We start from the raw sequence: 11,459 nt of genomic DNA on the forward strand, positions 1-11,459 counted from the left end.
TTTTAATGGGTCAGCCATTCTGGCCTCCCTTGAGCATTTTATTATTTTTTTAAACCTCAAAACTATACAATCAGAATGTTTTTCTCCCAGATCTTCAGCAGGTTACCTTCTTTTCATTTAGGTTTCAGCTCAAATATTACCTCCTCAAAGGAATCTTCCACATTCACTTTTACTAAAATAAACTTCTTTCCTTCACACCTCCATGTCCTTCTCTATCTCATTATTCTTTTTTGTTGTTGTTTGTTTACTAGTCTCTAAAATGTGCTTCCCTGGTGGCTTAGATGGTAAAGAATCCACCTGCAATGCAGGAAACTCAGGAGATGCGGGTTCAATCCTTGGGTCAGGAAGATTCCCCCACCCCCACCCCCCAGAGAAGGGAACGGCTACCCACTCTAGTATTCTTGCCTAGGAAATCTCATGGATAGAGGAGCCTGGCAGGCTACAGTCCATAGGGTAATAGTCAGACACAACTGAGTTACTACAAGAAGTCTCTGAGATTATCTTGCTTGTTTATGGTTTTGAAACCATTCACCTCAGATTGGGATTTGAACCCATGTGCCAAGAATTGAACTTGGCCAAGACCCACAGCTTCCAACTGAGATCACACACCTGTTTTTAGGACCTAATGAAGCTCAGTCAGTCAGTCAATTCAGTCAATCAGTTGTGTCTGATTCTGCAACTCCATGGACTGCAGCATGCCAGGCCTCCCGGTCCATCATCAACTCCTGGAGTTTACTCAAACTCATGCCTGTTGAGTCAGTGATGCCATCCGACCATCTCATCCTCTGTTGTCCCCTTCTCCTCCCACCTTCAATCTTTCCCAGCATTAGGGTCTTTTCAAATGAGTCAGCTCTTCGCATCAGGTGGCCAAAGTACTGGAGTTTCAGCTTTAACATCAGTCCGTCCAAGGAACACCCAGGACTGATCTCCTTTAGGATGGACTGGTTGGATCTCCTTGCAGTCTAAGGGACTCTCAAGAGTCTTCTCTAACACTACAGTTCAAAAGCATCAATTCTTCTGTGCTCAGCTTTATTTATAGTCCGACTCTCACATCCATACATGACTACTTGAAAAACCATAGCCTGGACCTTTGTTGGCAAAGTAATGTCTCTGCTTTTTAATATGTTGTCTAGGTTGGTCATAACTTTTCTTCCATGGAGTCAGCGTCTTTTAATTTCATGGCAGCAGTCATCATCTGCAATGACTCAGATGAAGCTCAGGTTCTTGATATTTCATCACAGAAAGAATTCAATGAGAGACAAAGTGAAAAGAGGTGAATTTATTTAGAGAGAAACACACTCCATAGACAGAGTGTGGGGCATCTCAGAAGGCAAGAGCAGCGGCAAAATGTGGTGTGGTTAGTTTCTACAGACTGAGTAATTTCACGGGTTTGAATGGGACGATTACTTCAACTATTTTAGGAAAAGGATGGAGAATTCCAGGAATTCGGCTACTGCTCATTTTTTGGAATTTTATTGTCAGCCTTTGAACCATCTTGGTGTATGTGGGTGTGCCTTTTAGCTTGCTGATGTGTTACAACCAGCGTATACTGAGGCTCAAAATCTAGCGGAAGTCCACTAGTCTGCCATCTTGGACCTATTTGATTCTAATCAGTTTATGTCATGTCTTCAGGCTATGCCATTCTTTTAAGGCTGTGCCCTGCCCCCCTTTCCTCCTGTTTGTCTTCCAACCAGTATATAAACTCCATTAGTGAGGAACAAGTTTTTCTTTCGCTGTCATAGTTAAAAAACAGTGCCAGATGCAGAGTAGGTACTTAACAAAGATTTACTGAATAAATGAAAAAGATACCAGTCTTCATAAGCTTCATGTCATTTTAATAATCACCGCCTCTTCTCCAGCACCACCATTCGAAAGCATCACTTCTCCAGAGCTCAGCCTTCTTTATGGTCCAATTCTCTTAATCTCAATAATTGGCATCAAAATCCACAGAGTAAGAATGGAACCTCTGAAACTATCCCGGACTCCCTCCTCTTCCCACTCCTATGTTTGATCAATCACAAAGTCTTCGTGCTACCTCCTAAATATCTCTGGAATCTTTTCTTCATCATCACATTTCCTACACTAGTGGAAGCTACCATTATCTAACATGGACTATTGCAGTGGCCGTTTAACCATTCCCTCCTCTTTCATGTTTATCTCCAGTAATTTAATTTTCATAGACAAAGCAATCACTTAAAGCCACATCTTGCTTTTGCCTAACTCTCTAATGCTCTCAGCATAAAACCCATGCTGTGTAAATGACCACTGGCTCAACAGATCTGATCCCCCCTCCACCCTCCCCGCTCCCTCTACTGTTCAAGTTCCAACCAAACCAGACCTCCCTTCTTAAAAAGTCTCTTTAGTTTCATACAGTCACAACTATTACCTCTGTCTATACATCACCTCCCTCCATTTCGTTTGGTTAACGTCTTCTCCTTCAGGTCTCCCATTACTTTTTTGGAGGAGACTTTCTTTCCAGGTCCAATTACTGGTGTGATCATTTGATTAATGCTTTAAGTTACATATGAGGTTGGGGTTCAGAGTGTCTTCGAATGCCTGGGAAGACTTTAGGGTTAAAAAAAGAAAAAGAAAAAACAGGTAAATGATAATTCCAGTTTTGGGATACTGGAAAAGATTATGTGTAGTGACAAGACCAATAGAAACATATTTTTAGAATGCAGTTTCAAACCCAGGCAGAGAAGAGAGTGGCAATGTTGCAAAGGTCTTTGTAGCACCTTTGTAGTCAGGCTCCTCTGTCCCTAGGAATCTCCAGGCAAGAATACTGGAGTGGGTTGCCATTTCCTGCTCCAGGGGATCTTCCGCATTGGAGGCAGATTCTTTACCAGGTCTGAGCCACCAGGAAAGCCCTGACCTGGAAGCGACGACCAGGAACTGTTTCCAGATCACACTGACAAGACTACCACCATCTTTAAGTCATTTACTAGTTTCTAACTTCTGCCCCTCAATGACAGTCAAGGACAGGAAGCAGCTGCAGTAGTTTTAAACCGCAGTCGCTGACCTCAGCGGCTAGAGACTCGACCTGCCCTCCAGGCGGCCGGCGCTCAGCAGCCAGAGGCGCCGCGCAGTTCCCCGAGCGGCTGTCAGGGCGGCCGGCGCGCAGCCGGCACGCGCGCCCCCAGCGTCTCGGCGCGCGGACCAGGCTCGTGGACGCCTAGCTAACGGACCCGGCTCGCTGAGCTCAAGGCGCGTGCGTCCGCCTGCCCGCCCCCCTCTTCAAATTCGGGGCCTCCCGAGAAAGTGCCCGTGTAGTCAATCGTAGGTTTCTAGTTTTGACGCAAAAAATTACCCATTGAAAGTATGCAAGGCATAGTAATGAGACTGTTTTGCTTTGCAGTCGAACGCTGTTGATTTGGCCAGATTAGAGCAGACGCCAGAAGTGCTGAGTCAAACAGGCATTATCCAGGACAGCTGCATCCGGGCCCTCCTGCCGCGGGCCGCCCTCTGAGCCAGGGGTCCTTCAGGTAGGAGGTCCTGAGTGACTTTGGACGTCCGCTCCTCACAGGTGCCGTGAGTGCTTAATCTCCGGCCTTGGGGCTTAGTTTTTCTCTCGGTTTGGGCTCGAGGCCTCTGTCGCAACCATGCTCCGCCAGATCATCGGTCAGGCCAAGAGGCACCCTAGCGTGAGTTCTTAAACCCTCTCCCAGTGTCTTCCCTTGTCTGTCGGGTGGGACGCGACGGCTGCGTCTGTCCCCTGGGAGCTTCCTCCTTCGGCCTCTTACGGTTCCTCGGGGCTGGACCTTGCCTCTGTCCTGTTCTAGTTGCCCCAGGACCTTGAGTTGTGACCTTGCAGGCCTTGCATTGTGGGGTTTGGCCTGGCATGGGGGAGGTGAGGGATACTCTCGGGCAAAAGAGAATGTTGGAGCAGTGTGGTGGGCGGGCGTCCTTTTGCAGGTCGGTGGTGCCAGGAGGGATAGTCGTGCGCTGAGTGGGTTAGACAGCAGGAAAGATCAGGTATACTGTTTGTTGTGCTGTTAAAAGCCTTGTTTTCACTGCATTGCACCACTAGGCCTTAAGGAAGACGTGAGGGTCTCTGAGTTTGGAATCAGTTTCTCTTGACGTCTCGATATTTTGTGATACTTTAGGAGTGCGGAGTTTAATTGCGTTTGAGTTCTTTTATATTTCACGTGTTTTCCCCTTGCACATCAACGTTCGGTGCTCCTAAAACTCAGTTACGCAATCTTTGTGTTTTTAAATCTGATTGCCGAATTGCATTAATTGTGCTATTAGTACGTGTCCAGAGATTATGTGTAATAGCGGTGTACTACTATAAGTAGATGTGTTTCTGTATGCTCATTCAGACTTTATTTAACAGAATTTTTGTTTTTCATAACGTCTGTGTAGAAGCAAGCTTAAATAATTTGCCAAGAGCTTGTGTTTCAAGCCTTGACATGTGAGAAGCTGGAATTTAATTTACTATTAGGTAAAAAAGATGATGTATTTTCTTAGAAGATTTAAAATTTCAATATAACGTTTTCCACGTTAAATCAGAATTATCTTCACATCCTTTAGAAATTCTGGAAATTCCTTTTTTAAAAAACTATTGAACATAGTTAAAATCTTTAAAAATGAAGTCCTTTTTTTTCAAAACTTTAAGACCAGATTAAAAAGGTGGCTTGAGGAGAAGGTAAATCTAGACTTAGAACGCAGATTAGTGGTTGCCTGGGGCTGAAGGTGTGGATGCGTGTGGCAGCAGTGACCCTGAGAGAGATTCTTGGGGTGATGGGAATGTTCTAAAATTGTATTGTGGGATGGTTGCACAGCTTTATACATTTACTGGAAATCGTTGGTTGTTGAAGTTAATGAATTTTAAGGCATGTAAATCCCAATAAAGGTGTTAAAATTAAAAAGAAGATGGTTAGAGATTTGGGAATCAGTGTGTAGAAACTACTGTAGTCTTTGTTTACTTTTTTCAGTATGTAGGTATTTGAAGATGACTGTTAATTCTCGTCTATTTTGTTTTGGCTTCCAGTTGATCCCCCTCTTCATATTTATTGGAGCAGGAGGGACTGGAGCAGCACTGTATGTCACACGCCTGGCATTGTTCAATCCCGATGTCAGGTAAGTGTTCAAAAATGTTTAGAACTTTGGTGGTTTACCAAACTGATTTAGGAGCCTCAGTCTAGAGAGGCAACGTCAAGTAGTAGAAAGAAGCTGAAATGTGCTGTCCTAGAGTAAGTTCAGATCCCAGTTCTACTGTTGTTTTCTTTTTCTGGTTCATGAAATTATCTAAATTTCTGAGTTGCATTTCCTCATTGGTTGAGTAGAACTGCCAGTACCCATTTTGTAATGTATTGAGGATTGAGATAATAGTCTTTGTAAAACACTTAGTCAGGGTTGTGAGTATGTTTGAATGTTTTTGGGGGGCTGTTTTTCTACAATAGGGAATGCTTTTTTTAAAAATAAAGTTTTCTGTGACAGGGTTAGAAACAGGGATAACTGCCCCAAGGGGCTCTTTCTGTTGTACCTTTTACTAACTTGTTACATGGGTTTGCTTATTAGGGGTCTTATCTCTATTTCAACTCTATAATGAAAATAACACTACTTCATCTGATAGGAAGTGGAATTTGATCTGTTCAAAAATGATAGCTTCTTGAATGTAAAACTATTCTAAATAGTATTTTGTAACTTTAGTAATTATAATGTTTTATATATTTCTTCTAGTTGGGACAGAAAGAATAACCCAGAACCCTGGAACAAACTAGGTCCTAATGATCAGTACAAGGTAAGCTAAAAATTGTTTCAGAATGGCTGGAAAGTGTATTTTAATAAATTTTGTCATGGAGTAGGTCTTTTTTTGAAATAGGAGATGCACGTAAAACTCTATTATAATGAACTTTGAGAAATTGCTGGATTGTTCTGTTAAGTTAAAATGGTATATTTTTCTAATAAATATCTTTTTAAGGACTTTATTCACAGGCTTTAGAGTCTGGGTGGGAAATGAAGATAATGTCTCAATTCTGCTGATTTGACTAAGGAAAAAAAAGAGATAGTATGGTTGACATTTTCTCCAGTCTTGGGTAGTGTAGTGCAGTGATTCTCAGACCTGGGCATACATTGGCAGCACTGGAGAGGTTGTTAAAATAGATTCTTCAACTCCACTCCCAGCGGTTCTGATTCACTTGATCTGTTGTGGAGACAGAACATTTGCATTTCTGATAAAGTTTCAGATGATATTGATGCTGTTGGTCTGTGGGCCACACTTTGAGTGACTAATCTTGTGGCTGGTTTGGTTGGTGGTTTTTTCTTTTTGGTATGGTTGACATATTTTAGGTGAGAATTAGTAGGAAGAAGTGAAAATCAGTTGAAACTTATATTTTACCATAAACTTTCTAGGTACACCTTTTTGACATCTTTCTGCAAAACTAGTTTGTGAAACTACTCCTTCAAAGAATGATTTCATGGACTGAGGCTCTTTACTTTTATTTATGTTATTGATACATAATTGACATGTAATATTGTATAAGGTTGAGGTGTACAGCTTGTTGGTTAGATGCATTTATGTATCACACTATGATTACTACAGTAGTGTTAGCTAACACCTTTATCATGTCACATAGTTACCACTTTTTTGTGTTGAGGATAATTAAGAGCTAGTCTCTTAGCAACTCTGAAATTTATGATACTGTTGATGATAATCATTGTATTGTGCATTAAGCCTCCAGAACTTACTGAGCTACTAGTCGCAAGTTTCTGCCTTTAACATCTTCCCAGTTTCCCCATCTTCCATCCCCTGGTAGTCACCTTTCTACTTTCTCTTTTTTACAAATTTAGACTTTTTAGATTCTATTTAAGTGATGGTCATACAGTATTTGTCTTTCTGTGTCTCAATTACCTCACTTAGCATAATGCCCGTAAGGTTTATCCTTGTTGTTGAAAATCTAAGACCATTTATTCCCCAGATACAGCTGTGCTTCCATGTAAGATTTTTGTAAGAAAAGAATCCTTGCAGTGTCATAAAGAGTATAAATTTTTGCATATACAAAGAAAAAACCCTTGGCATGTCAAAGCTTTATTAGGATATGATTCATATACCATATGTGTGTACTAAGTCACTTCAGTTGTGTCCAACTGTTTGTGACCCTGTGGATTGTCACAGAGAGTCAAAGGGTGAGACAGAGGATGAGATGGTTGGATGGCATCACCAATTCAATGGACATGAGTTTGAGCAAGCTACAGGAGTTCATGATGGACAGGGAAGCCTGGTGTACTGCAGTCCATGGGGTTACAAAGAGTTGGACACGACTGAGTGACTTAACTGATGGACTTGGCCCACGAGGCTATTCTGTCCATGGGATTCTCCAAGCAAGAATACTGGAGTGAGTTGCCATGCCCTTCTCCAGGGATTGAGTCCGCATCTCTTACGTCTCTTGCATTGGCAGGTGGGTTCTTTACCACTAGGGCCACCTGGGAAGCCCTTCATATACCATACAGTTTACCCACTTAAAGTATATAACTTGCTGTGAATTTTCCACTACCCCAGGCTCTTTCATCAAAAACTAGAAGTTTCTTTGAGCAGCGTTAGGGAGAAGTATCTAGAGCAAGAAGTGTTTAAGACCTTTTAGCAGATATATCTCTTTATTGTAGATATATGCTGTCATTACACGGAGAAGGCAATGGCACCCCACTCCAGTACTCTCGCCTGGTAAATCCCATGGACGGAAGAGCCTGGTGGGCTGCAGTCCATGGGGTCGCAAAGAGTCAGACAGGACTGAGCGACTTCACTTTCACTTTTCACTTTCATGCATTAGAGAAGGAAATGGCAACCCACTCCAGTGTTCTTGCCTGGAGAATCCCAGGGATGGGGGAGCCTGGTGGGCTGCCGTCTATGTGGTCGCACAGAGTTGGACATGACTGACGCGACAGCAGCAGCAGCAGCAGCTGTCATTACTGATGACAACAGCTTTTAAAATAATTATCACCTTTTGCAGACTCCAAGCCTTCTGCTCAACCTTCTGATTATAATTGGGCTTCCAAATCTCCAACAGATTTCTCTACAAGAAACAAAAATGTACTGATGAACCTGATGTGAACCATCTAATTTGTGTCACATTTTGCCTCAAAAAGTTATACGCAAGCATCCTATTTTTTCTCTCCTGTAAATTTAAGTCCATTCTGGAGAAAATGATTCCATATCCAATAAACTTTAAAAAAGAAAACAGCAGCAAAAATAAAACCCAGGCCTTGGTCCTCTCACCCCAAGAGCATATTGGAATCTGTGGTATGTAGTTCAGAAAACTCCCCAGGTGATTATGATAATGAAACTGATTACCAGTGTTTTAAAATATGATGTTCAAGGGGTCACAGAGAATCTGACACTACTTAGTGACTGAACGGCAACAACAAGAATATGGTAACACATGCCAAAATAAGGCCATGTGAGCTGGAAATGGAATGTTGCTGCAGCAGAAATCTAATGTGTGTGGCATAGATTGGGCTGTGAAGAGCTAAGATACTGGTATTAGAGCCTGGAAAAATGAATCCTATAATGGCAAAATATCTGATAAAGTGTCACCTGCTATAACTTGGAAGGCAGACCTTGTGCTTAAAGAGTTCATTATAAAAGATTTTGGAAAATAGGATGTTAGCAGACTATGGCTGGCTCTACTTGCCAAGAGATGAGTTTAGAAGAATTGGGACATTTGCAAGCAGAAATAGAAGGGAACCAAGTCCAAAAACTTGTGAGCTTGCATGGATGATGTCTACTACTGCTCTTAAACCTAAACAGTGAGGTAGACTAGATTATTCTTTGTCATTCTCTTCCCCTCACCTAAGAGAATTTTTTTTCTGGCCCTTTTAACATCAGGTTTGGTTATGTGACTTGCTCTGGCAAATCAAAGTGATATCTGCCACTTTTAAATGAGTGTGCGGTTCGTCCATTGTTCTTTCCCATCTGTCTCCTGAGGCCAAATTGACAGTTAAGGGCTTCTCATTCATTTTAAAATAAAAAGAACCTAGGGCAGTTAGCTTAGAAAGGCAGATAATATGAATGAAAAATAAACCTTTCTTGAAAACCACTAAGATTTGGTGGTTATTTTTTGCTATTTCACATTCTAGCTAAAGCTAACTAATATAAGAGAGGAGACTAACAGGATTTAAGCATTGAAGGTCTAGCAGCATTTCTCAACTGGATAAAATACCTTGAAGCCAAGATCAGAATATGCTGTGCCTTCCCAGCTGTTGTTTCAGAAACCTGCAAGGTAGCTACCATTAAATTGAGAAAAGGATTGGGGACGTGGAAGCTGAAAAATAAAGCAGATTTGAAAATTACTTCAACAGAGAACTCTAATACTGGTACATGGAGCCGAATAAAGCAAACATATCAGAAGTCTGCTTAGTTTTGAGGAAATTAGCAAAAATACTGTGAACTTTCCACTCTGCTTGGGTGTAGGAGCTTCATCCTGCTTCTGACAAGTCATATAACTTGATCCCAGTGGCCTCTTTTATAAAGAATGAGTAAGGTTGTGATAATTGAAGTAAAACAAATGATTCTGCCGATAGTGCCCAGGATCTTTTAAAACAGCCCAATAAATGCTTATTTCTTAAAACATAACCTGCAGTTCCTTTTACAAATATCTAACATTTTGTTAGTATGTTACAGATGAACAGTTGGTTTCTTTCAAGTTTCATTGTTTTTTTCAGTTACTTCATAGGAGAATTCTATCAGAACAAAAAATACTGCTTTATGACTGAGTCATACTTTAATGTTTATAAAGTTTATAAATGTCTACATATGTATCTCAAGGATAAGCTTCACAACCTGGGAATTTTTTTAAAGTCAAATACAATTAAGAATTTTTCAATTAGAGATTAAGAAGTTAGGGTATGTTTGAAGAAATAATGGACACAGATGTATGAGTTTCTTGCTTAAAAACTGAAGAAAATGATGATAAATTCTGCAGTTTGGATACTTTTGGAGTTGAATAATACAGTTTTCAAGTAATTAGAGCATAGCCTCTTCAGTATTCTCTGGCATAAGATTATAGCCTTACCTGGGCTTATTACGAATCCTAATGTTTCTTTAGTAGGATTGCTAGAGCAGTTTCAAGTATAAATCATTTTTTAAAAAAATTATTGGGAGAGGCAGTTTTTAAAGAAATGATAGTAAAATATATTTCAAATTAAGTTGAATATAGAGGTATTTATGGAAATTAAAAATTTTCCAAAATACACTTAAATATTTTTAAAAGCTTTTGTACCAAAGGTGGTAAACTGTAAATTTGATTTTGGTGCATTCTGGGTTAGGAAATTAAGGAAACTCCTAAGCGAAGGAGAGAGAAAAATGGAAAGAAAAGTCATCAAAGCAGGCCAGTTTGTATCTAACAACAGAAAGAAACATGCAACAAAGCATTACTTTATATTATTAGCTGATCTTTATTGCTTTAAATCTTTCCCATCTAAATTATGGCACTTTGCTGACCAAATAGGGATGATAATTGATATTCATTCTGTTGAAGATTCACCTAATGGAGATGAAAGGAAAAACGTAAAAACTGGAAATACATGTCAGAAGAATTCATAATTATTCACCTTGAAATTCCAACAGATCATACTGACTCTGCTTTTCTGAGGAAGATTGAATATTTTTACCTTACCAAAACCATTATTAAGGACTGGAATTTTAATGTCTTTGTTTGAATGATTTTTATATTGTTAAATATTTCTAATAAAAGTTCACGTCTATAGTTGTTACTATAGAAAGCTGAATAAAAATGATCTTAAACTTCTATAGCATCTTTGTGTATATGATTAAAATATCTTTTTTCTTTTCCAAGTTCTACTCTGTGAACGTAGATTACAGCAAACTGAAGAAAGAAGGTCCAGACTTCTAAATGCAATATTTCACTTAAAGCTGCTTAGAATGAAGGTCTTCCAGAAGCCATCCGCACAATTTTCCACTTAACCAGGAAATATTTCCCCTCTAAATGCACGGAATCATGTTGGTGTATTGTATTGGGGTTTACACTGATGAATAAATAGTCTGAAACTTGATATGTGTCATTATTTAATGCTGAAACTCTACTCTGAACTTCATAACTTAGGATATGGGAACTTATTGGAATTTAAGGAATTTCTTAAATTTCTGTGTATTCGTGTAACTTGAAAATAAGACTTTAAGCAGCTCTAATAAGACACTTTCATTTTGTGTACAGGCCGTTGTTAACACTGGGGCATATTTAAGAACTGGAATTGTAAATGAAAGGTAGATTTGGAAGATTATTCAAGCCTCTTTGGGATTGGCAAGATGAAAACCTCTGAATTTCTGTTACTGGCTGATATTGAAGTTGTACTGTTGTTGATACTGGTTTTTACTGTGTCATTCCCTCTGCTGAAAATTTTCTAGGTTGTCAGTTGCCGTGGTCTGACTGGGGATTGTAGTTGGATCTGACTCCATCACTACTCACCAAGGGAGTGGCCAAGAAATGCTCTTGAGAACTTCT

General features: G+C 40.1%; 1 protein-coding gene across 1 annotated transcript; it reads left to right on the forward strand.

The window, feature by feature from the left end:
* Positions 1–3,464: 3,464 nt before the first annotated feature.
* Positions 3,465–11,010, forward strand: NDUFA4 (NDUFA4 mitochondrial complex associated). The gene is made up of 4 exons (XM_020870086.2): positions 3,465–3,641; positions 4,991–5,079; positions 5,683–5,743; positions 10,794–11,010. Exons 1-4 carry the CDS (start codon positions 3,600–3,602, stop codon positions 10,848–10,850), a joined length of 249 nt encoding a protein of 82 aa, XP_020725745.1. The 5' UTR covers positions 3,465–3,599; the 3' UTR covers positions 10,851–11,010.
* The last annotated feature ends 449 nt before the right edge of the window (positions 11,011–11,459 follow it).

The sequence above is a fragment of the Odocoileus virginianus genome, chromosome 1 (assembly GCF_023699985.2).
Source record: "Odocoileus virginianus isolate 20LAN1187 ecotype Illinois chromosome 1, Ovbor_1.2, whole genome shotgun sequence".
In the NCBI taxonomy this organism is placed as follows: Eukaryota; Metazoa; Chordata; class Mammalia; order Artiodactyla; family Cervidae; genus Odocoileus; species Odocoileus virginianus.

Coding starts and splice junctions, on each gene's coding strand:
- NDUFA4 (XM_020870086.2), top strand. CDS start 3,600: ATGCTCCGCCAGATCATCGGTCAGGCCAAGAGGCACCCTAGC. Junction 5,080..5,682: donor TTGTTCAATCCCGATGTCAG/GTAAGTGTTCAA, acceptor TATTTCTTCTAG/TTGGGACAGAAAGAATAACC. Junction 5,744..10,793: donor GTCCTAATGATCAGTACAAG/GTAAGCTAAAAA, acceptor TTCTTTTCCAAG/TTCTACTCTGTGAACGTAGA.